Raw genomic sequence first — 26734 nt, forward strand, 5'->3', positions numbered from 1 at the left:
GTAGAAATTGGTGGTTACTTTGAAGATATGTTTTTCTAGTACAAATGGGAGTGGAGGATTTGAACAATGAGGATGAATGTTGCAGAAGAGATGTTTAATTTGCTGAAAATGTGTGTTTTTATAAAAAAATGTAGTTTTTCCAAAAGTTTCAAAATGGAGGGGTGGAAAAAATAGAAATCATTAAAAAAAATCACATAAAAATAAATTAAAAAAAAAAGAAAATTAATAAATTTGTACATAATACTTGCCTAAAATTTAAAATTGCATCTCTTTACTTTCACATCAATTAATTTTGTACGGTCAGATCAACAGGGACATGAAAGTAGAAGAGATAAGATTGATGTAGCCAACTATGCCCGGTACGACTCAACCAATAACCAAAAAGACGAAGAGAAGAAAAAAAAATATTATGGAAAAGAAATAAGAAAAAACTTAGAAAAGATTTGAGAAACTACCTAACCAAATACATATATTCTAGAGATACACAATCCATATATTTAGTAACATATATTTAGTGAGAGCCTTGGGTGTTGGTGATAATAGAAAAACCCGCTAAAAAAAAAAAACAACCAATGCAACCGAGATACAAAGGAGGATCGAGGCCATCTTGAAATAGAGAACGAAAACTTGATTCTAACTTTTTTTCGATAACATTTTGAAAATGAAAAGATAGGGCCAGATAAAAGTAGAAAATTTTATATTTATTATTTGAAAAATTTGAAGTTATAATGTGCAGGAATGTGTTTATACGAAGTAATGTAATTTTGCAAAGGGATGTGTGCCTATGAAGTGATGCCAAGAGAATTTAAAGTATAGGTGTAAATGGGTTGGGTTGGGTTAGATTGAGGGTATTTTTTGGACCAACCCGAATTGGGTTGACAACACAAAGGACCCAAATAAAATCTCCAACCCAACCGAACTCTTAAAATTCGGGTTGGGTTGGATTGTCGGGTTATAACTTATTTTTTCTTTTTAATTAAAAGTATATAAATTTATATATAACACATGACTAATAACTAAAATCTCATAAAATTCAAATGCTAAGTACCAAATATCGATGATATTTATTGCAAAGTTTAGACATACAAGTATCATAACAATTTTAAAAGAAAAATATTAAAAAATTATCAATTAATCAATACAAAGTAATCAAATTCAGGTAGCCAATCCCGGACCCAACCCCAAACTAACCCAATAACAAAACTAATACAACCCAACTCTTACATTTTGAGTTGGATAGTTTGGGGTTAGAGTTGTCAGGTTATTTAAACACCTCTAATTCAAAAGGTGTGATATTATATTTAAAATAGAAAATATTGAATGAGGGTAAAATAAGAACTTTTAATAGATATAAGAGCAAAAAGGAAAGATAAAAATTCTCCTCTTATTGTCTCTTTTAATATATATATATAGTATTAATTAACACACCTTTAGTATAATCTAACTTCATTATTTTCAAAATTGACAAATGGCATTATAAATTAGAAATTTGTTGTCATCATCCCTATTAAAAAGAAAGAAAAAAAGTCTTAATTCGGAGGATGAAATAATGAGGTTCCCAAAATAAAGTTAGGTAAAATAATTATGTCATTCTTTCAATTTTTGACTATTGATATAATAATTAACAGGCTTTTAGTACGATCGCACTTTATTATTTTCAAAATGGAAAAACGTCATCATAAATCCAAAAAAAAAAAAAGATGGGATTAAGTAATAAGGTTCGGAAAATCTAAATTTAAAAGTTGGGTAAAGTAGTTAAAAATTGAGGGCTAAAAAAGGAGTTGGAAAAAAAAAAAAGAATTGGACTTTGTGTTTGGAATGGGAAAAATTAGAAGAAGAAGAAGAAGAAGAAGAAGAAGAAGAATATGCATAACATCGCGTATTCTCGATTAGGCGGACTTCAAAAATCCCTCTCTCTTTACAGAAAAGTTCCATGGTGGGATCATATTCTAAAACCCGATTCCGATTTCGTTGTTCGATGGAATCGGATTTTCCTCGTCACTTGCTTGATCGCTCTCTTCATCGATCCTCTTTACTTTTACCTCATCATCATCGGCGGCCCTGCTTGTATGCGTTTCAACACTCGCCTCGGCATCGTCGTCACTTTCTTCCGCACCATCGTCGATTTCTTCTCCTTGTTTCACATTCTTATGAAGTTTCGAACCGCCTTCGTCGCCCCTAATTCTAGGGTTTTTGGCCGTGGCGATCTCGTTATGGACCTTAACGCCATTGCTATGCGCTACATTAAGAAGGATTTTCTCATTGATCTTGCTGCTACGCTTCCCCTGCCTCAGGTTGACTTTCTAATATGCCATGTAATCTTAAATTTATCTTCACTTATTCATCTAAGCTTTGGGTCGATTAACATGGTATTAGAAAAGGAAGTTCAATGTCATTTATTTACTCTTGAGTTAATATTGGTTTTTACTCATTGGGTCTTCTACAAATTTAATGGAAACTTACTTTCACCAATTATTTTAAGTTTTTTGGTTGATCGGTGATTAACATGATATCTAAAGGTTCTATGTTCAAATCTTTGCAATGTCATTTTTTCTTCCCAATTAATATTGACTTTTACTCATTAGGTCTTCTACAAATTCACAAATGAGGAAGGGTGTTATGGTATTTATATAATATTAAGTTTACTTTCACTCATTAACTTAAGTTTTTTTGTGATTAACATGGTATAAGAGAGGTTCTGTGTTCATACTTCCACAATGTCATTTTCTCTCTAATTAATATTGATTTTCATTTGTCGGATCTTTTACAAATTTCGAGCTCACAAGTGAAGGAGTGCCATAGAGTATTGATATAATATTAAATTTATTTTCACCTATTAGTTTAAGTTTTTTGATTAATAAGTGATTTACCAATCTGTTATAACAGATTGTGATTTGGTTCGTGATTCCAGCAGTGAAAAGCCCATCAGCAGCCCATGCCAACCACACTCTTGCATTGATTGTCCTCATTCAGTATGCACCCAGACTGTTTGTTATATTTCCTCTGAATAGACGGATCAATAAAACCACTGGGGCAATAGCCAAAACTGCTTGGGCTGGTGCAGCTTATAATCTCCTTCTCTATTTGCTTGCTAGTCATGTACTTCCTTTCATTAATTTAATCGATAAAATTAGTAGCATGTTTAAGAGTGATTCTAAAATGATCGAAATCATTTTTATCATTTTCAAAATCATTCGAAAATGCTTTTTGTCATTCAATATCAATTTTATAGTATGAAAAATGTCTTTCAAAGGGTAAAATTAAACATTCCCGAAAAGAAACAAAACCAATTTTCCTTGTTTGGCCATTGACTTGGCCTATGCCTTTCCATGTTGCATCAGAATTGATTTCGAGTGATTAAAGATGTGTTTCGGAATTGTTTTAAGCATGATAAAAGTGGTTTTCACCATTTCAAGATCACTCCCAAACATGCATTATATTTTCTCGTTATCATTGCTTAGTTCTTTGTGATTTGTCAGTGCAGGTGATCGGAGCTGCATGGTATATAGCATCAATTCAGCGTCAGGATGAGTGCTGGAAAATAGAATGTAGGAAGGAGATGAATACCACTCATTCTCCTTCTTGCGTGCCTTCTTTTATGGATTGTGATACTTTGACTTTACCAGAACGACAAGCTTGGCTAAGAGTTACTCGTGTTCTTACAAAATGCGATGCACTAAACGATGACAAGGATTTTGAGTTTGGAATGTTTGCTGATGCGTTCACTGATGAAGTTGCTTCAGCAAACTTTTTTGAGAAGTACTTCTACTGCCTTTGGTTTGGTTTAAAGAGTTTGAGGTATGGCTTTGTTGGTCTCTTACATGTTCCATCGTTTTAATTTTTTTTTCTGCCTTCTTAATCTGTAAACTGAAACTAATAATCCGTTGGCTATCTGATTTCTAACAAGTTCCTGTACAATCAAACAGAAGTCCTTCCAAACAATACACAGAACAAAGCAACGATATAATCGACCTATTGATAAGATATAATGTCTTGCAGATAGATGATGAAAAGAACAAGAGAACGAACGAAGGAAATAAAGGAAACTTCCCGAGAGCGAGCGGGTTTTCCTCCTCGAAAGCAAACTACCCAAAACTTGGCCAAAAAGTTACTGACATCACCCCCTACAAATAACAAATTCTCTGGCCTCCATACGAGCGCTCCTCGTCCCATGAACTACTTTGTCTCCAAATTGCCCCTTTTACCTCTCGTTTATATGTTTGAGTTACTCGTGGCCTAACATAATATTGTGGAGATAAACTCTTGTCCCCAATGTTGCTGGTGTTTGAGGATTCATGCTAACCAAATGATCATGCTCGGATAGTAATTGATGGAGTAAACATACATGCATGAGAATAAATCAGAATCAATAAGCACTCTAATTACATTTAATTTGAGTTTAAAAGCATACAAGAAAACCATTTTCAAAGAAGAGGGTTTCAAGAACACAATACCTTTCATGAAACTCTTCAATTCAAGTTTCTCTCCAAGAATTGGATCTCCAAATTGACAGTAAACCATTACAATGATCTTCTCTACTATCCTCTAACTTGGATTGAGAGGTGGAATCTCATATTGAGGTCAATTTGGTAATGAAAGAGGAGGGTTTTGAGAGAGAGGACAATTTCGTAAATTCAATCGAACGATTCTTCAAAATTCTGGATTTTGAAGCTTTTATGGAGCTAATTCATGCAAACACTACTTGACATTGTTGATTGACGCTTCAAAGAGTAATAGTCAAGTGAGATAGGTGTTTAATTTGGGATTAATCCACCCAAATTTTGAAGAAGTTGGAAAATTCTCCTATCTTCAAATTTTCCAATTTCTCAATTTCAATTTTTTTCTTTTTCATTTTCAATTTTCATTTAATTTTCACCAAAATCAAATTTAGTTACAAATTCAAATCTGAATTTGAATTTTACAAAATTGAAAAGGTTTTGTTTAAATAATTAATTAAACAAATTTAATTAATTAATTAAATAATAATTTAATATCAAATATTAAATTAATTAAATACCTATTTGATATATGAATCATATTCATATTAATTAATATTCAAATCAATATTTAAATATTTTAATCTCTCCGAATACGTTTAATTTCAATAAGTTAAACGTTTAATTATATCAAATATAATTAACCAAATCTTAAATTGAATTTGAACACTTCAAATTCAAAACCCTAATTTCGATTTTGAATGTTTCAAAACATTCAATTCACTAATACAAGGAATAATTTTACGAGCTAGTAGAGGAATTTTATGTAAGCTTGAACTTATCTTGGATAATATTGTGCTATTGTGGAAATATAGAATGTTTATTGTTCTAACAAGTCGGAAGCTTAAGTTGGTATGCATGCTAAAGGACTGATTTCTTCATAATCTATGTATAAATCAAGAAGCGAGTGTAAAGTGTCTAAAACATTTCTTTGTAAGGAATAACTAATGTTGTCATCAGACCATATAATAAGGGAATAAATCAGTCGTCTACTTATAAACTTTGTATTCCTGATTATTTTTTCATGAAAATTTTCTGCAGTTCATATGGACAAAATTTAACGACAAGCACTTATAGTGGTGAAATTTTATTTAGCATTGTGATTTGCTCCTTGGGATTGGTTCTGTTTTCACACCTCATAGGCCAAGTGCAGGTATGACATCTGAAAACTAAAATTGCATAGAGGGTTGGCTCTCTTTACCGGAAAAACCACTTTTTTATCCTTTAATGACACCATATTTTATGTTAGGATTAAAAGATTTCAATGTAACTATCTTCCTTCTTTGTGTCGTGAAGAGCTATCTGCAATCCACAACAGCTAGACTTGAACAGTGGAGAGTAAAACGAAGAGATACAGAGGAATGGATGAGGCATCGACAGTTACCTCTTCATTTGCAAGAACGAGTTCGTCGATTCGTTCAATATAAATGGATTGCAACTCGAGGTGTAGACGAAGAGTCGATCTTGCGCTCATTACCTTTGGATCTTCGTCGTCAAATTCAAAGACATCTTTCTCTTGCACTCGTTCGTCGTGTAAGTCCTCATCAAACTATCTATCTTCTTACTCAGTTCCAATTTCCAATAACACCCGTAATGAATCCCTTGCATATATTTAGAAGACTATTTCTAAAAATTTAAGATTATGGATAAAGGTAAATTTAATATTATATCATCTAACCCCCACTCCCCACTTGTAGGCTTGAAATATGTAAAAAACTCAACGTGTGGAAATCAATATTAATGAAGAGGAAATAACAACGTGTGGAAATCAATATTAATGAAGAGGAAATAATATTGTAGAGGTTTGATTTGAATACAGGACCTCGTAGACCATCTGTTTTGATATCATATGAAATCACCAATTGACCAAAAAAGGTTATGTGATGTAATAATTCCTATACTTCTCAGGTTCCCTTTTTTGCACAAATGGATGGTCAGCTATTAGATGCCATATGCGAGCGTCTCGTCTCGTCCTTGAATACCAAAGACACATTCATAACGAGAGAGGGAGATCCAGTAAATGAGATGCTCTTCATCATCAGAGGCCAACTAGAGAGCTCCACCACCAATGGAGGCAGGTCAGGATTCTTCAACTCCATCACTCTCAGACCAGGGGACTTCTGCGGCGAAGAACTACTAACATGGGCCTTAGTCCCAACCCCTAGCTTAAGCTTCCCCTCCTCAACTCGAACCGTGAAGTCTCTCACCGAAGTCGAGGCATTTGCACTTCGAGCGGAAGATCTCAAGTTTGTAGCTAGCCAGTTCAAGCGCCTCCATAGCAAGAAACTCCAACATGCTTTTAGATATTATTCCCACCAATGGAGGACTTGGGGATCTTGCTTTATACAAGCTGCTTGGAGAAGATATGTGAAAAGAAAGTTAGCTATGGAATTGGCAAGACAAGAGGAGCTTTATTACACAACAATCTTGGACCAAGATAATAGCCATGGCAATGAAATGGGAGGTGAAGGAGATGGTGAAACCAGTGGCTCCAAAAAGACTAGTACAAATAACAAAGTCCAAAATCTTGGAATAACAATGTTGGCTTCAAAATTTGCAGCAAATACAAGAAGAGGAATTCACCAAAAATTGGCTGCACTTGACCCTGATTCCACCAGCTTAACAATGCCGAAGCTGTTTAAGCCTGATGAACCAGACTTCTCTGCTTTCCAAGATGAGAATTGAGTTTCACAAGTATTCTTTTATTCTTTTTTTTTTTTTAACAAAACCAAGAGACCAGATGAACATAATTATATACTTTTTACATAATCTTCAACAATAATTAAAATGTTGAAGGTGTAAATGTAATTGCACAACAATGACAATATATTGATAGGTATACTTAGAAAAGTTTATTCAAATTCTAAATTTGTACAATACCATATTGTCCAAGCTGTAAAAGTTCAGACTTGTTCTTTGAGATGGGAATGATTTGGACTAATTAGATATCTTCGAAAATAGTGTCAGCAATGGAGAAAATAGTGGACTTATTGGTTTACAAAATAAGATATATTGTGCATACAATATAATCTAGGTTACGTTTATCAAACCGTAATGAAAATTAACGTAATCATAATGAAATTTCATTGATGGATCAATTGTAATGATCTTGAATCGCAAATGTAATTGAATTGTTTTTTATCGCATTTACTTAGAATTATAAATTTTGTCACATTTACTGTTACCGTTACTTTTGAGGGTCAAACAGTAACAGTTAAGGTGTTAAAATTCATAATTTTTTTTTTAAATAATAACAATAATGGCAACCATAATGGCAATGGTAATGACACGACATAATTTTCAGACGCAATTAGATTGAACACACTTCATTCGTCAATTAGTTTGCATTTTTTATTACAGATTTAGAAGTAGGCCTCATGTGTCAGTATGAATGCATAACACAAGTAAACAACACCAAAGGTAATCAAATGAGTGTTGGGTATCTAGTAAGACTTGTACTTAGAAATATACCTCGTGATAAAAAGGGATGAATCTCCTTTTGGTTATGTTATTTCCAGAATGGCATCAACAAGTACAAGATTTCGGAGAATGAATCTAAAAAAAGATGCAAAAAAGAAGAAAGTAAAAAGTTAAAGGTTGATTCGAGAGCGTCTTCATCTCCAAAAAGCCTTCACAAGCTCCAAATCCCAAAAACTGCCAAGAATTTCCTAAAACCTCCCTTAAATCCTAGCTCCTTGGTCCCTTTCTCTTCCAATTTTCCTTTTTTGCCCCTTCTCTTGTATGTATGAATAATTTGAGGTATTACAATATCCCCTTCTGTGAAACTTTCCTTGTCCTCAAGGTGAAAGTCCGGAAACTGAGATCTCATTATACTCATCTCTATCCATGTGGCTTCGGACTCCCGTTGATCTTGCCATTTAATCAAGGTTTCCTTTCCTGTAGTCAAATTCCATCGTTTCCCTAACAACATTTCCGGTTGAACATTGATTTCATACTCCTCGGACAATTGTGACAACACTGAATGAATAAGCCTTTGAACTCCCACTTTTTTCTTTAATTGAGAAATATGAAAAACATTATGAATGGTAGTTTCTGGTGGCAGTTGTAACCAATAAGCTACTGCCTCAACTCTCTCTATGACTCTATAGGGCCCATAATACCTGGGAGCGAGCTTTTCATTCCAACGTTGAGCTAAAGAGCATTGTCTATAGGATCGAAGTTTAAGGAATACCTCGTCTCCCACTTTGAAATTTATGTCTCGCCAATGTTGATCAGCATATTTTTTCATTAGTTCCTGGGCCTTAATCAATTGATCCTTCAATGCTAAAAGAGCTCAATCCCTTTCCATCAACTATTGTTCCAAGGAGTTAATGGAAGTCTTTCTTTCCCCATACGATATTAAAGGGGGTGGTTCTCGTCCAAACAACACTTTGAAAGGGGTGGTGTTAATCAAAGCATGAAATGTGGTATTATACCAATACTCGACCCAAGGAATCCAATCACTCCATTTCTTCAATTGTTCGTTGCAAAAGCATCTCAAGTATGCTTCTAAACAACAATTTACTCTCTCTGTCTGGCTGTCCGTTTGGGGATGGAAGGCGATTCTTCATTTAAGACTCGTTCCTTGTAAGGAGAATAATTCCATCCAAAAGTGACTAAAAAATATCTTGTCCCTATTTGATACAATATATTTTTGGAATCCATGATGCTTAACTTCTTCTTGTATGAATGCCTCTGCCACTTATTTCACTATGAAATGGTGTGCTAGTAATAAAAAAATGACTGTATTTACTTAGTCTATCCAATACACCATAATCAAGTCATACCCTTTAGATCTTGGGAGCCCTTCGATGAAATCCATCGTTATATTATCCCATACTTGTTTTGGAATTGTTAATAGTTGAAGGAGGCTTGCTGATGCGTTGATTTATCATGCGATGTAAGGATGTGTGGATGCGATGATCATGCAAGTTTTCCTAACAAGGCCCAAGGATAAGCCTTCTTAGGGTTCTAGTAAGTCGAGGGTCGAACACAGGGATTACTAAATAGATATGCGATGGACTTTCTGATCCTATTGCGATGGTGATTAAGAAGTAGATGGTGATTTAACTTATATTTTCTAAAACGATGGAATTAAATGCGTAGCGATGAAAGGGTGATGTTGTAACAAGTATGTGATGAAGGGGTTAAGAAGAGGTTTTTCTAGCATTTCTTAAGATATTGTACAAGTCATGCGATCATGTTATACAGAAATATTAAGCACTACATTTCTCAATGCATAAGGCCACATTTCCTATTTCTAGGATGCATGCAATGTGTATGGAATGTAGCAGATAGAACCTATCTCTAAGTCTCTACTCTTGCTTATGCGATCTAATCCGACTCTCTCAAGCTAGATTCTATCTTTAGACTACTCTCTCAAGTACTCCAAATGATGAATGAAGCATACATAAGACAAGATGATCGCATAAAGTTCATAGCTTAAGTCATGCTAGCTAAGTACTTCTCAACCCATTCACAAATTTAGTTACTCATGCATGGTGTGGAGAGACTGATCATAAATTAAAATGAAGTTTCAATTTTTGAAAATAAAGCATTTGAGTACAAAACAATAAATGGTGTAAGAAGTATCAAGCCAGGTAAGCAATATCTTGCTTCCTCTGGCTTTTTACACTGCTTTTATCACTTCAACTCTTTCCCGAATTGTAGAATCTTGCTCTCGCAAGGGTTGGGTGTCACTCCTTTGTGCTATCTTTGGCAGTCTCTCAACCTCTCCGAAAATTAATTTCTTCTCAAGAATTCCTTTCCCTCGGCTTCACCTCGCTTTCTCGCGCGCTCTCTTCTTCTGGTTTGGTAGCATTGGGTATTTATAGACTTCTAGACAAAGCAGTTCTTCTCACTAATGATTGCATGGATGGGCAGCATTAATTTCCATACCTTGTTGTGTCGTCTGATAGTCATTAGAAGTTCAATGTATTTGTAACGATATGGTCTTCAACGGCCGTCAACTGCATTTCTGATTTGACCGTTATCAACTTTACGTCCCATTATGTTTCATTATATTATGCGACCATCTTTATGTAAAATCATCTTGTGATCATTTTTGAAATACCCTTGGATCGCAAACTCAAACGCGCCATCACATCGTGCCTTGGATCGCAAACTTAAACTACGTCATCGCATTGTACTTGCACAAAATAGCGCAATTTAATTGTTTTTATGCGATGAGCATTAGCGATCGAAAAATTCTTTTAGTTTTGCGCATTCAATCGTAATATTGCCTATTTTACCATCGCTTTCTCCCATCGTTTTAATAATTTTTAGCTTTAATAACTTGTATTTCTACCAGTTATCACATCCCCAAATTTAAAACAATGCTTGCCCTCAAGCATAAACTAAAGATTTTTCAAAATTTCAATCACCTTCACCCTACCTAGGCTTCTCATAGTGCCTTATTCAAATCGCTGAACCAATGCCTTATTAATTTCTATCCTAATCTCTTCCTAAAATATTTCTAACCTTTAGGGACCGTGAGCTTAATCTTCAAAAAAAGTCTCTACTCATTTCCCAGGATATCGCATGATTTATTTCAAATTTTATCAAGCCGGGAAGTAGTTTTGGTCTTCGCATGATTCAGATATTCGTTTCTATGCTCTTGCGCTGATCCGAGTGCCCAACCTTCGTTTTGGCTTGCCCCCACGGGTGTCATGCGAACATCCAACTACGAGCAAGGCGCTCTTTTTAGTCAAAACTCATGCCCATCTTTTTATTTAGCAGCGAAGTTGCGATCATTTAGCTTCTGCGTTGATCACGATTCCCACCTTCGTTTTGGCTTGCCCCCATGGGTGTCATGCGGACATCCAACTACAAGCAGGATCCGATCTCAATGTTAATTTTTTTTTAAAAAAAAATGAAATGAAGATCTGAAAATAACACCCCTCTCCCCCTAAATTTAAAACGCAACAATGTCCTCATTGTTGAAGACGAATTAATTCATGCTATGGACTCAAAAAAATTTGTAAAAATAGTTTTGAAGTAATGCTGGTAGACCACTAAATTTTAGAAATGTTTTGTGAATCGATTGTCCTAAAATTAATCTGATGCTAGTTCATGTGATAAGAAAAGAAGCATATATTTCATCATTAAAGTCATAATGGGCAAAGGATGAATGCAGTGATCAAATCAAGTAATCGGAAATTCAGAATTGAGCCAAACGAGAGAGAATGCGATAGCAGAATTCAGCAATATTAAATTAAAAGTGAGAAGTACAAAAATAGAAATAAGATGACGCAAGAATGACACAACCCCTAAATTTAATTTTTTGCGCACATCATTGTGATCGCATCCTTTCCTGTGATGGGCTGATTTTTTTTTAAATTTAACCGACCACGTGTTTTAAGCCCATCACATTACTCCATCGCATTCGTTTATTGCGATCAAAATGATGAAAAAGATAGAAAGATAGAAAGAAAAGAGTTGGCAATCATAAATAGTAGTAAATATGCAGAAAGTAAAATAGATTTTCGAAAGAAAAATAAAAAGGATATTCAAAAGGATATACTTTGTCCCTGATGAATGTATGTCGCTTATCATCGCAGGGACTGAGTGTTTCTTCTCTATTCTGGCTTACACAAGTCAATGGAGGTTTTCTCGCATTGAAAATCTCCTCCATGATACATCTTTACTCTTTGTCCATTCACTTTAAATGTGTTGGTCTCATCTTTGTTAGTCAATTCCACTGCTCCATGCGAGAATGCTTCCTTGATTATGAAAGGCCCAGATCAACGCGACTTCAGTTTTCCAGGAAAGAGTCGCAGCCTAGAGTTGAACAGTAATATCTTTTGACATATCTTGAGGTTTTTCTCGCAAAGACGCTTATCATGCCATCACTTGGTGCGTTCTTTGTAAATTTTGGAATTCTCATATGCCTGTAATCTCCACTCGTCCAACTCAAGTAGTTGAAGTTTTCTCTCTTCTCCTGTAACCTTAAGATCAAAGTTAAGTTTCTTAACTACCCACACCGCCTTATATTCTAGTTCCAACAGCAGATGACAAGACTTTCTAAACACCAACGCATATGGTGACATGCCTATGGGTGTCTTATAAGCAGTCCGATATGCCCACAAGGCATCATCCAGTTTCATGGCCCAATCTTTCCGCGATGGGTTCACCACCTTTTCTAAGATTGACTTGATTTCTCTGTTAGAAACCTTTGCTTGTCCGTTTGTTTAGGGGTGATATGTGGTGTCAATCTTAGGATGGACATTATATTTGATCAACAGTTTACTAACAATACGATTCACAAAGTGGGTCCCTTCGTCACTTATTATGGCACGTGAGGTGCCAAAACGAGTGAAAATGTTTTTCTGCAAGAACTTAAAGACTGTTGCCGCATCGTTTGCAATGCATGAAACAACTTCAATCCATTTGGAAACATACTCGACAACCAATAGAATGTATTTATGACCATTTGACGATGAAAATGGTCCCATGAAATCTATTCTCCAGACGTTGAATAGTTCCATCTCCAAAATGATCACTTTTTTTTTAAAAAAAATGCTTCCAGTGCATTGGCACTTAACACATTTCATGGAGTATTCTCGTGCGTCCTTAAACAGAGTGGGCCAGTAATACCCACATTACAAAACTTTCACTGTTGTGTGCTATCCACCGAAATTCCCTCCATAGGGTGATTCATGACATTGAAACAATATGCGATAGAAAACAGTCATGAATGAGCCTTTTCTTTTTATGGGATATGTAGTTTTCAGGGAATTGTTTGCAGACCAAGAAATTGACAATATCTCCATACCAGGGTAGTTCTTCAATCTTAAGCAACTGCTCATCAGGAAATGAGGCGTTCACCTTCGACTAGATGCGATCCACTTCTGGATTCTCTAATTGCAATAAATGGTCAGCAACCTGGTTATCTGTTCCCTTTCGGTCGATTATTTCCATAGTAAGAGAACCCATCAGATTAGTCTAGGCTTCACATCTTTTTTGGTCATCAAATATCTTATCGCAGAGTGGTCTATGTGGACTATCACTTTTGACCCCAACAAGTAAGGTCTGAATTTTTCAATCGCAAAAATCACCACTAAAAGTTCCTTCTCGGTGGTGGTGTAATTCACTTGTGTGGAGTTTAATGTTCTGCTAACATATGCAATGGGGTGTAACATTGTCTTTACTTTTTGTGCCAAGACTGCGCCCATCGCATATCTGCTAGCATCGCACATTAGTTCGAATGGCTTTGCCTAATCAGGTGTGATCAGAATTGGTGCGGTAGTCAACGCGTCCTTTAGTGTTTTGAATGCAGTGAGGCAGTGTGAATCGAAATCAAAGGGTCTATCAACTTCCAACAATGCATTCAAAGGTCGACCGATTTTGGAAAAGTCCCTCACAAACCTTTTATAAAACCTCGCGTGTCCTAGAAAACTCCTCAAAGCTTTCACATTCGCTAGAGGTGAAGTTTTTCTATAGCTTCAATTTTTGCTTTATCCACCTCTAACCCATTCCTCGAAACCTTATGCTCGAACACAATTCCTTCTTTGACCATAAAATGGCACTTTTCTTAGTTCAACACTAGATTAGTTTCTTCACATCATTTCAGTATTCTCTCTAGGTTTTTCAGACAGATTTCATATGTTTGTCCATAGACTGTGAAGTCATCCATAAAGATTTCAACTGAGTCTTCAAGGTACTCAGAGAAGATCGCCATCATACATCTTTGAAACGTACTAGGAGCATTGCATAATCCAAAAGGCATGCGACAAAAGGCAAACGTTCCATATGAACATGTAAACTTGGTCTTTTCTTGATCCTCTGGTGCGATCATAATTTGGTTATAGCCTGCATACTCATCAAAGAAGCAGAAATAATCATTCCCCACTAATCGGTCAAGCATTTGATCAATGAAAGGCAAGGGAAAATGATCTTTCTTTCTCGCCGCGTTGAGTTTTCTATAGTCCATACAAATCCGCCAACCTATGATGGTCCTCATGGGGATCAATTCATTGTTTGCATTAGGAACCACTGTCATCCCACCCTTTTTGGGGACACATTGCACGGGGTTAACCCACGTGCTATCTACGATAGGGTAGATAATGCTGGCATCTAACCATTTGATGATTTCTTTTTTGATAACCTCTTTTATCGCAGGGTTCAGTCTACGTTGAGGTTCTATTGACCCCTTCTGATTTTCTTAAAGCCGGATTCGATGCATGCAATACGTTGGGCTAATACCTCTGATGTTTGCGAGCGTCCACCGATTGCTCTAATATATTTCTTTAGAACACTGAGCAACGCGGTTTCTTTTTCTTCAGGTAACGCAGAGGATATGATGACTGATAAAGTTTCATTCTGGCCGAGAAATATGTACTTCAGGTGGGTTGGTAGAGTTTTTAGTTCTAGTGTAGGTGGTTGCTTTAAAGAGGGCTTCTGTGCTTTTCTTTCTTCATCTAAATTCAGCATTACCTCGTTCTTCAACATCTCTGTTATCGCATGGCAAGTCTCATTGGATGCTGTCGCATCCTCTCTTTCTTCATTTTCTTCTTTGGACTCCCATTTTTCAACGCAAGTTTGTTCATCTTCAAAATATGATAGGCCTTCCTCATCTGGGAACTTCATTGCCTTGATAATATTAAACCTGAGCTTCTTTCCGTTGATGCTCATTGTGATTTCACCCTTGTGCACATCTATTTGGGCACGACCAGTAGAAAAGAATGGTCGTCCCAATATAATTGGAACATCTTTATCAGCCTCATAATCCAATATAATGAAGTCTGCAGGTAGAATGAATCTGTCTATTGTTACCAGGACATCTTTTAATTTTCCTTCAGGGTGCACCAAGGATATATCAGTGAGTTGAAGAGTCACCGTTGTGGGTGTTAGTTGTAACACATTCAGTCTTTTGAAGATCGAAAGGGGCATTAAGTTTATGCTTGCCCCAAGATCGCATAATGCTTGACCAATATAAATTCCTCCTATTGAGCAGGGTATTGTGAAACTGCCAGGGTCACGCATCTTTGGTAGGATTATAGTGTTGGATTCTTGTGTCAATGCCACCATGGCGAATCTTCCCGTGCTTCTTTCTTCGAGACAATATCCTTAAAAAATTTCATATACACCGGCATCTGCTCTATCGCTTCTATGAATGGAATATTGATGTGCAATTGTTTCAATATTTCCAAGAAATGTTGATACTGGCCTTCAACGTTATGTTTCTTTTTCAGTCTTTGAGGGAGGTAATTGTACTTTCAATGTTTCATGGTCTAGAAGTTTAGAGGTGATCGCATCATCTGGTTCCCTAGTTTCGGACTCCTTTGATTCAGTCTGCGATAGAGGTTTTTCTGATTTAATCGCAGGTTGCTCTTTTGACTTGGTCATGTGAGGCTTCTTTCTGACTTCTGTCGTAGGCTTTTCGCTCCTTAGGGTGACTTCTTGGCAGTGTTCTTTCTTTATATTACCTGGATTGCGTGGAAGCTTGGTTGAGCTAGGCAATGTCCCTAGGGGTCTGTTCTTTAACTCTCTTGCAATTTGTCACATTTGAATTTCCAAATTGCAGATGGATATAGCTTGGTTTTGAAGGACTGTTTCATTCTTTTTTATGTATTTCTTCAACAAGTTTTCCAGGGATGATGAGGATGATGTTTGAGAACTGCTAGCTTGTTGTTGTCCATTAGTTCTATGGAAAAATCCTGGCGGTCCTGCTCTCTTATCCATAGGCTGACTGCCTTGCTGTTGGTTGTTCTTCCAAGAAAAATTTGAGTGATTTCGCCACCCCGGGTTGTAAGTGTTTGAAAAGGGATTGTTTTTGACAAAGTAAACTGATTGAGGATTTCGTGGGCATTCTTCAAAAGACTGCGATTCTTCACATACGACACAGCTGGTGCTTGTTTGCTCTATCGCATTGACTTGCCCATTTCGAGTTCCTGAATTGTTTATTATGATGACTTGCAACAAGTTTATCATCACATTCATCTAATTTGGTAATGATGAGATGGCACCATTACTCGTATTACCTTCTCTGGGCTTTGTTCTTTAATCGCTTTCTTGCCAATCTTCGTGGTTTTTCGAGATGTGATCAAGAATGTTCTTTGCTTCATCATATGTTTTGTCCAGAAGACCTCCTGCTACTGCCGCATTGGCAGCTGTCTGCGATGCAGAGTTGAGTCCATGATAGAAAATCTCCATTTGGAGGCAATCCGTAATCCATTGTGTGGGCAGTCGTGTACTAGTCTCTTGAATCTCGCCTATGCGTCACTGAGTGATTCATCTTCTTCTTGTTCAAAATTGGTGATCAATTTACTTCTTCTGGCATTCTCTGTGGGAGGGAAATACTTCTTCATAAACTTATCAACAACTTACTCCCATAACATTATCTCTCCTGGTTCGAGAGAGTATGCCCATTTTCTTGCTTTATCGCATAGTGAAAATGGAAATAACGTGAGTTGAACCTCTTCTGGGGAAATATTAGGGAACACAAAAGTGTTGCAAATTTCAATGAAGCTTCGTAGATAGGCATGCGGATCTTCACCACGCCATCATTCGAACAGTTCTGTTGTTTGTATCATTTGTAACATTACTAACTTCATTTCGAACCTTGATCCATCCAATGCTTGTCTCATGATTCCAAGGGAGAAATTATATAAGTTTAGTGACGCATAGTCCCAGATGGGTCTATTGCGATCATTTGCCAGTAGGATGGGATTTTCCATCATGTTGTTTTCATTCGCTACTCGTTCTTCAGTTTGTTCAGCCATTCTACGAACTCTTCCTTGCCATTTACGTCTGTTTCTCTACTTTTTGCGAAAAGTTATTTCGATCTCTAGGTCATGCTTGAGCTCAGGAGTATGTCCTTCACTCATACGACACTTGCTTCTTCCTTCACAGGTGGAATTGCAATACTTCAAAGGTCAAAAGCTGCAAAGATCAAAAAGGTTTGATGTTAGCGCAATCTATACCGTAATCCCCAGCAACGGCGCCAAAAACTTGATGCGTTGATTTATCATGCGATGTAAGGATGTGTGGATGCGATGATCATGCAAGTTTTCCTAACAAGACCCAAGTATAAGCTTTCTTAGGGTCCTGGTAAGTCTAGGGTTGAACACAGGGATTACTAAATAGATTTGCGATGGACTCTCTGATCCTATTGCGATGGTGATTAAAAAATAGATGGTGATTTAACTTAGATTTTCTAATGCGATGGAATTAAATATGCAATGATGAAAGGGTGGTGTTGTAACAAGTATGTGATGAAGGGGTTGAGAAGTGGTTTTGCTAAGTCATGGGATCATGCTATACACAAATATTAAACATTGCATTTCTCAATGCATAAGGTTACATTTCCTATTTCTAGGATGCATGCGATGTGTATGAAATGTAGCAGATAGAACTTATTTGTAAGTCTCTACTCTTGCTTATGTGATCTGATCCGACTCTCTCAAACCTAGATTCTGTCTTTAGACTACTCTCTCAAGTACTCCAAATGATGAATGAAGCATACATAAGACAAGATGATCGCATAAAGTGCATAACTTAAGTCATGCTAGCTAAGTACTTCTCAACCCATTCATAAATTTAGTTACTCATGCATGGTGTGGAGAGACTGATCATAAATTGAAATGAAGTTTCCATTTTTGCAAATAAAGCATTTGAGTACAAAACAATAAATGGTGTAAGAAGTATCAAGCCAAGTAAGTAATGTCTTGCTTCCTCTGGCTTTTTACACTGCCCTTATCACTTCAACTCTTTCCCGAATTGTAGAATCTTGCTCTCGCAAGGGTTGGGTATCACTTCAACTCATTTCCCAAGACATCACATGATTTATTTCAAATTTTATCAAGTCGGAAAGTATTTTTGGCCTTCGCATGATAGATATTCGTTTTTGTGATCTTGCGCTGATCCGAGTGCCCAACCTTCATTTTGGCTTGCCCCCATGGGTGTCATGCGGACATCCAACTATGAGCGAGGAGCTCCTTTCAGTCAAAACTCATGCCCATTTTTTTATTTGGCAGCGGAGTTGTGATCACTTAGCTTTTGCAATGATCACAATTCCCACCTTCATTTTGGCTTACCTCCATGGTGTCATGCGGACATCCAACTACGAGCAGGATCCAATCTCAAAGTTAAATTCTTTTAAGAGAAAAATTGAAATGAAGATCTGAAAATAACGAGGTTGAAAATAACACCCCCCTCCCCCCCGAAAAAGAAAATTAAATTGCAGCAATGTCTTAATTGCTGAAGACGAAATAATTCATGCAATGGACTCAGAAAATTTTGTAAAAATAGTTTTGAAGTAAATCTAGTAGACCATTAAATTTTAGAAATGTTTTGTGAATGGATTGTCCTGAAATTAATCTGACGCTAGTTCATGTGATAAGAAAAGCATATATTTCATCAATTAAGTTATAATAGGCAAAGGATGAATGCGGCAATCAAATCAAGTAATCAGAAATTCAGAATTGAGCCAAACGAGAGAGAATGCGATAGCAGAATTCAGCAATATTAAATTGAAAGTGAGAAGTACAAAAATAGAAATAAGATGAGGCAAGGAAGGACACAACCCATAAATTTAATTTTTCGCGCGCATCATTGTGATCACATCCTTTCCTGTGATGGGCTGATATTGTAATTACGATGGGCTGATTTGTTTTTTAAATTTAACCGACCACATGTTTTAAGCCCATCACATTACTCCATCGCATTCGTTTATTGCAATCAAAATGATGAAATAAAAAAGATAGAAAGATAGAAAGAAAAGAGTTGACAATCATAAAGAGTAGTAAATATGCAGAAAGTAAAATAGATATTCGAAAGAAAAAGAAAAAGGATATTCAAAAGGATATACTTCGTCCCTAATGAATGTATGTCGCTTATCATCGCAGGGACTAAGTGTTTCTTCTTTATTCTGGCTTACCCAAGTCAATGGAGGTTTTCTCGTGTTGGAAATCTCCTCCATGATACATCTTTACTCTTTGTCCATTCACTTTAAATGCATTGGTCCCATCTTCGTTGGTCAATTCCACCGCTCCATATGGGAATGCTTCCTTGATTATGAAAGGCCCGGACCAACGCGACTTCAGTTTTCCAGGAAAGAGACGCAGCCTAGAGTTGAATAGTAATACCTTTTGACCTATCTTGAGGTTTTTCTCGCAAAGACACTTATCATGCCATCGCTTGGTGCGTTCTTTGTAAATTTTGGAATTCTCATACGCTTGTAATCTCCACTCGTCCAGCTCAAGTAGTTAAAGTTTTCTCTCTTCTCCTGCAGCCTCAAGATCAAAGTTAAGTTTCTTAACTGCCCACATCGCCTTATATTCTGGTTCCAACGGTAGATGAAAAGCCTTTCCAAACACCAACGCATATGGTGACATGTCTATGGGTGTCTCATGAGCAGTTCGATATACCCACAAGGCATCATCCAGTTTCATGGCCCAATCCTTCCACGATGGGTTCACCAACTTTTCTAAGATTGACTTGATTTCTCTGTTAGAAGCCTCTACTTGTCCGTTTATTTAGGGGTGATATGCGGTGGCAATCTTATGGTGGACATTATATTTGATCAACAGTTTACTAACAATGTGATTCATAAAGTGGGTCCCTTTGTCACTTATTATGCCATGTGGGGTGCCAAAACGAGTGAAGATGTTTTTCTGCAAGAACTTAGAGACTGTTGTCGCATCGTTTGCAACAGATGAAACAGCTTCAATCCATTTGGAAACATAGTCAACAGCCAATAGAATGTATTTATGACCATTTGACGATGGAAATGGTCCCATGAAATCTATTCCCCATACGTCGAATAGCTCCACCTCCAAAATGATGTTCATTGGCATCGCATTTTTTTTCTGAAATACTTCCAGTTCATTGGCACTTATCGCATTTCATGGAGTATTCTCGTGCGTCCTTAAACAGAGTCGGCCAATAATACCCACATTGCAAAACTTTTGCTGTTGTACGCTATCCATCGATGAAGAAAAGGGCAAAACACCTGGTTCATCAAGGATTGGAATGTCGTCAGTGCATTAGTGAGCCCAAAAGGCATCACCACGAACTCGTAATACCCCTCGTCTGTCTGGAAGGCAGTCTTTCAATGTCTTTTTCCTTCATTCTTATTTGGTGATATGTAGGGGTATATCAGCAAGCATCGGATGCAACAAGGATTAATAAGCACTCCAATTCATAATTTTGGCAATAATTAAAGCATGCTCATACAATAACAAGAGGGTTTCAAGCCATACCTTTGTAGAACTTTTTGAATCTTGATTATCAACTGCAAACTTCTCCAAATCTTGTTGTGGACCACCTCAAGATCTTCCCCACTATTCTTTTGGACTTTAAATTGAGTTGTGAGACTCAAAATAAGCTTGAATGAAGGGAACTTAGAGAAGAACTCACTGCAACAACCCACTTGAAAAACAACTTCTTCAACTCGAATTTTTCAGTAAAAACTCTATAGATGCATGGCTCAATTCCACTCCAATCTTCTCAATATATTGCAAGACTTTCATGCAAAGAAGAGGGTTGCATGAGATGCAGGTCCTACTTGGAGTTATTGAAGCCAAACTTAAGTGGGTTTGGTGTGAGCTAGTTGAAGGTGTTATTAGAAAAAACCATAATTTCATTTTGTGTTTTTCAAACTTTTCAATTTTTACCAAATGATTTCAAAAAATCAATTTGGTTTAAAAAATTGAAAATATTATTAATTTTGCATAATTCATTTCATAAATTAATTTTCTAATAAAATTAATAAATAATTATTTAAACAATTTAATTAATTCTACTTAATTTAATATCAAATATTAAATTAATTTTATACAAATCCATATTTAAATCATATTTAAATATTTATTAATTCTCCTATTCTATTTAATTCTTAAAATTAAACGTGTAATTACATCTCATATAATTACTAATTCCTTTAATTCTAATTTGAATGTTTCAAATTAACTTATCATACTACTCTAAATCTAATCCATTTACGAGCTAGTAGGGGGACCTCGTGGACCTACAAATCATGGGCTTCAATGATCTGAGACTAATTGGCTAAACTCATTACACTGAATTAGCCTCATTCGTTAACTAATGGGTCACTCAACTAAAGCCCATAGTTGAACTCCTCTCACTGTAGACATATTATGTTCACTCGATATAACCATGATTAGTAAGTTAACCCTTCATAGGTTGTTCGTAATAATGGCTGGGTCATAGGTCTGTTTTACCCCCAAGATTACATCTTGTTTCTTAAGTCCCATTGATCCTCTAAGAACAATTGATTTGTGATCTAATCAACAAATCGAGTCCCTTTCAAGTCAAAGAGAAGGTGGGACCCCTTGTTTAAGACCCGGAGTCAGCACTTAAGGGAACAAACTCTCTACTATCCCTAAAAGTGTGTAGGAGTGAATTCCTTCTTGCACCTTATGTCCCCAACTATCTACCTGGTCTTACCCCTGAAATGGAGGTTTATTGAATCGGCGTTATTGAGCCAACCCTCGCCTATGAAAATCTAAGGATAATCCCAAATAAACAGAAGTTCATAGTTATCTCAGGATCAAGGTCAAGTTACCTAGGTCATCGCTTTGAAATAGTCAGTCTTAAATAGTAAACAACATCATAAAGTAAGAGTGACTGATTTCATGGTCCTTGTATAAATCCAGTTGCACAGGAGGCCCCTACTCCTCATGTCATAACATGTACGAATCAGGATCACATCGTTTGTAGAATTTTACAACTCTTTGTAACAACTGCAGAGTAGGCCGCATCCAATAATGTTACTAGAATAAGACACCCAACCTTATTCATATACTATAGATTATTTTGACTATTTACTCGAACCTAATCCACTTTTATGTCTCCACATAAAGTTCAAGCACTTATGTAATAGTCATGGGTCTTTTAGGTTTATTGGATTTCTAATAAGCAATACATATATTCAATAACAACTTATTAAATTTTTAGAATAGGTTTTATTGTTTACAAACAACGTGTTTTAGGACTTAAAACCCAACAAACTCCCACTTAGACTAAACTCCAGTGGTAACTTATATATACAAATATATAAGACTGAGTTTCTGAGTTTTATAGAGAAATAGAATAAACTAGGGTATTACATACCCATGGTTTACCTTCCGGTATCACATACTCGATATTTCTCCCACTTTCCCTAGGTTATTAACCTGGTATTCCTAGTCTTACTAGGTGATTCTCAAACACTTTAGTCAGGAGAATCTTTGTAAACATATTATAGTGTACAAAAGACTTCGTATTTAAACTATATGAGAATGCATTCTATTCTCAATAAAGACCAGAAAGTCATACTTTCCTCCCTCTACATTGAGGTACTCTCAACTCTTTGAGTAAGACGCATCTGACCTGTCTTAACAACTCTTGTTAACAGTGTTAATTCAATAAATTTTTATTAAATAGATCTAGAAATCTTAAAATTTCCTATACTTTGATTTATCGATTTCTAGCCGTTTTCAATATTTGAAAATTAGCAAATGGATTTTTAATTAATTTGATTTTTAATAGAAGTTGCTATGAGGTAGAACAAACATAATTTTTGAAAATGAACATTTCATTTACAATAAAAATATATACATTTTGTTCTTTACAAGATAACAAAAGCAAGTAAGATTATCATCAGATAGCAACATCTCCCACTAGTTAAACTGAATAAGCGGTCCTCAGGAACTAGTTTGCCTGTTTTTCTTTCTCTGTTCTCTTCTCAACAAGGTACTGAGGGCAGTTTCTCTTCCAGTTCCCTTCTTCATTGCAGTGGAAACACTTTCCTTTGTATGCAGATTTGTTCTTGCCTTTCTTTCCAACGGGTTTCTTCTTCCCTTTCCCTTTACTCTTCTTAGCAGGAATGCTCTTACCCTGTGAAGAGGAAGCAACATCAGGCTTTTTGGAGGATGTTCCTCTCTTCTCAGCGGTAGTGATGTTTACTTCTAATTCTAGACCTTTAGTTCTCAACATAGTCTGGTAAGCCTGTAGCTCATTGAGCAAAGTAGTCTAACTATATTCAATTTTATTCTTGAGTGCATTTGTGCAGAACTACAGAAAACTCTTCGGAAGAGATTCTAGAATAAAATCGACTTGACTTCTCTCGTCAGCAACAACACCATTTACTTACGCCATATTAAAGTGGACCATCATGTCCACGACATTTTCACGAATAGAGACCTCCTCTTTCATGCGGTAGTTATAAACGTACTTTATAGCATCGTGCCTGTTAGAAGGAAGATTAGGGATGGGGTGGTTGTGCACACAATCATGCGTTGTGCATGGTTAAGCTATGCATTTACGTGCATGCGTCAGAGCTCATGCATCAAAATGAAAATGTGTTAATCTAGTATGCAATGACCACACATTCCTATCACAAGTTTTCTTACGCTCACGCCAAGTATAATGCAAACGTAAGTTTCTCGGGTAATCCGAGGTCGAACATAAGGACTTGTCACTCAATTATGCTTGTGAAGCAATGCATTTGAGGTGATGAATAAAAATAAAAAGAAAGTTTAATGGATTTACACACTACTCCAACTCCTAACTAAACAGATAGAGCAATAGCAGACTTGTGATGAGAATAGGTAGATACACAACAACCGTTAACGCATAGTAATATTTATTATCTTAAATCGCTCGAGTAATCCCAGCTCATCACACTAACGCATCGCACACCTCTCGGTGGTCAGTCGCATGACTATATCTCTATAGTGCATGGTTGCATCGAGCATAAGATTGTGCCTATCTCTAGGAACAATGCATATTTTGCTTTAGTGTGTTCCATCTCTTACCTTCTCTGGCAGTTAGACACGGCTATTTAACTTATAGACAAGGATTGCAATAACCTATAGACAAGCATGTGATAGCCTTTCACCAAGCAAAAAGGATTAACTCACTATACTTGCACAATGCACACCTGTCGGTGGGTTGCTACATGTGTCCTATCTCTAGCCTACACGATTAAATATGCGATAACCTTTGACAAATAAACGATGAAGGTAAATGATGATAAAGATAAAGATGATGAAGAAGATGGCATTGAAGGAATCAAGAGATGCATTGATTACAAAATGTCTTAATATCTTAAGCTAAAATATAATACAATACAGAGGTTAGAAGAGAAATGAAGGACTCTGCATCAAGGCTGCCAGTGATGCCATGGATGAATGGTAGAGATGTCTCTCTCGAGCTCTATCTCTGGTGAAAACTTCAATCGTCACTCGGTCTAGTTTGTGGAGGTGAAGAATTCTCACTGAAAATCTTGCTCAAACTCTCATCTGTTATCGCAAACCTCTACCTTGAGGCAGAAGTTCGGATGTCTTGAAATGAAGATCCAAAGGGCTATTTATAGATTTAAACGCCGACAGCAATCATGATTGCGTTATGGCTCACTACTGCTTTTGTCGCGATATGGGCATTGTCACATCGTCTTATCTTGTTGATACTCCCAAAGTATGCGTCCGAGCTTGATTCAGCTGAAGTATCAACGCGTTCTACCCATCTTGCGATCGTTCTTCTATTATGGCTATTACTCTATGGCCGGAATCTCTAAGTGATCACCACATTTGCTTGATCACCGCAACTTCCATGCGATAGACACATGCAATCCAACTTTCAACGTTGTGTTTGTCTTTGCGGTCGCCTGGCTTCAGCGCATGCGTTTGTCTACGATAGTTTATTTCCAACGCATGCGTTTGATTCCTACGATAGCTACAAAAATAGAAACTTTGGCACGGAATAACACATAATATTGGAGTCAGTGAGGATTTAGGTGTTAATCGACACAAAACTCAAATTTTCGCAAATTCTAAGTATTATCACTGTATTTTCTACTTATTAGCCCTCATCATTCTAAATAAAAGGCTTATAATAACTGGCATTTCTATCAGTTATCAATGCATTAGGGAGAAGAATAGTTGCCCGAACATCCCTCGTAGAGATTCCATAATCTCTTTAGTAGTACCTATATCCTCATGTTTCTTCACCAAAACATCAGATATGTTGGCGAGAATATAAGCATGACCTTTATCATTTACCCTGATCCATCTATCATACGCATTCCAAACAGTTTGGTTTGTGTTAAAGCTCGAAATGGGAGGACAATCTTCTATTAAAACGAAACGTAAATTGTCTATCACTAGTATAGTATTCAAATTTGATTTCCACATTGCATATATCTCCTATCAATTTATCAGACACCAACAATTGTACTAGTGAACTCGTCATTCTGAAATTATAAAAAAATTCTATAAGTGAATTGCTTTTAAATCCAATCAAGTTTTAGCAAATTAATAATATACCCAAGATTTATTTTTTGCAACATTACTACACCAAGACATTTTTTACTAAATACTATCTCCAAAATAACTCATATTCTGATAGTCATTTAGCTACCGCTTTTAGTCAAAAATTACTAACACTTTAATAATTTTGTAAGTGTAACCCTTCATTTTTAGACGTCAGATGTTGGCCCCAACTATACTACTAAAATGGAGAATGAGGTTGGGATGGACCTAAGAAATCCTATCCATCTCTGGAGTTTGAGTTGTTCCAAATCCTATGTTACAACCCCCCATGGGGATAGCCGTCATTAAACAACTAGCAAAGGCTGCTTAAAGCAAACCAATAGGCGTAACATAGGAATCTCACGGTCCAAACTAACGGAAGAGACCATAGGATATGTTGACACATATCCTTCACCCACTTACTATAAACTACTTCCCCCGTCCACCTTGTTATTGACTCATACAAACACTTTTCGTATGGAGGTCACTCCCAAGGTGACACAAAGCGTCATATGAATCCACAGTGTAAACTATGTGGAGACATGGCAGTTGAAATCTATATATCATATAATTGATTTATGTTTGAACAACTTCCCCTTATTCACCGAAATCTAGATTTATGCTAAAAAATACTTTTCGTATGGAGGTCACTCCCAGGATGACACGAAGTACCACTTAAATCTCGATTGTGAACTGTTAGGGATGTGAGAGCTAAAAATACCGTATCTTATATGTTATTAATCTCCCACTAAAGTGTTCTAATAATTTTATCATATATAAGTTATTTAAACTCCTACTAAAGTGTTCAATTAATATGGATAAGATTATACTTAGGTTCTTTTCGACTAATAAAAACAACCTTAAGTCTAAGCGGTTTATCCAAGTATCACATTTATAATTGAGTTTTAACCTACGATGTCTAGGTGATAAACCGTTTTATTACTGCACACCGCTTATGTATGCTTTATAAAACCAGTTAACAAC

The 26734-nt window shown here is 36.3% G+C and overlaps 2 protein-coding genes and 1 non-coding gene across 5 annotated transcripts; 2 read left to right on the forward strand and 1 right to left on the reverse strand.

The window, feature by feature from the left end:
- The first annotated feature begins 1753 nt into the window (after nt 1–1753).
- On the forward strand, nt 1754–7373 carry LOC120070571 (putative cyclic nucleotide-gated ion channel 16). Of its 3 annotated transcripts, none has more exons than XM_039022359.2 (6): nt 1754–2294; nt 2887–3099; nt 3485–3798; nt 5538–5649; nt 5793–6029; nt 6405–7373. In XM_039022359.2, the coding sequence occupies exons 1-6, from the start codon at nt 1866–1868 to the stop codon at nt 7179–7181; spliced, it is 2082 nt and encodes a 693-aa protein (XP_038878287.1). In that variant the 5' UTR covers nt 1754–1865; the 3' UTR covers nt 7182–7373. The 3 variants fall into 3 exon arrangements, with proteins under 3 accessions (XP_038878287.1, XP_038878288.1, XP_038878289.1); XM_039022360.2 differs by having other exon boundaries at nt 2887–3058; nt 3480–3798; XM_039022361.2 differs by lacking the exon at nt 2887–3099.
- Nucleotides 7374–14636: 7263 nt separating this feature from the next.
- Nucleotides 14637–15524, reverse strand: LOC120071954 (uncharacterized). Its single transcript, XM_039024387.1, has one exon. The coding sequence runs from the start codon at nt 15522–15524 to the stop codon at nt 14637–14639; it is 888 nt and encodes a 295-aa protein (XP_038880315.1).
- Nucleotides 15525–16664: 1140 nt separating this feature from the next.
- LOC120072427 (small nucleolar RNA R71) lies at nt 16665–16771 on the forward strand. The gene has a single exon (XR_005480486.1). It is a non-coding gene; the product is annotated as a small nucleolar RNA R71 (small nucleolar RNA).
- Nucleotides 16772–26734: the final 9963 nt, after the last annotated feature.

Source organism: Benincasa hispida, chromosome 2 (genome assembly GCF_027475165.1).
Source record: "Benincasa hispida cultivar pf3 chromosome 2, pf3_genome.v1.1, whole genome shotgun sequence".
NCBI classification, from domain to species: domain Eukaryota; kingdom Viridiplantae; phylum Streptophyta; class Magnoliopsida; order Cucurbitales; family Cucurbitaceae; genus Benincasa; species Benincasa hispida.

Coding starts and splice junctions, on each gene's coding strand:
- LOC120070571 (XM_039022359.2), top strand. CDS start 1,866: ATGCATAACATCGCGTATTCTCGATTAGGCGGACTTCAAAAATCCCTC. Junction 3,100..3,484: donor TCTATTTGCTTGCTAGTCAT/GTACTTCCTTTC, acceptor TTGTCAGTGCAG/GTGATCGGAGCTGCATGGTA. Junction 5,650..5,792: donor ACCTCATAGGCCAAGTGCAG/GTATGACATCTG, acceptor TGTGTCGTGAAG/AGCTATCTGCAATCCACAAC.
- LOC120071954 (XM_039024387.1), bottom strand. CDS start 15,524: ATGGTGGCATTGACACAAGAATCCAACACTATAATCCTACCAAAGATG.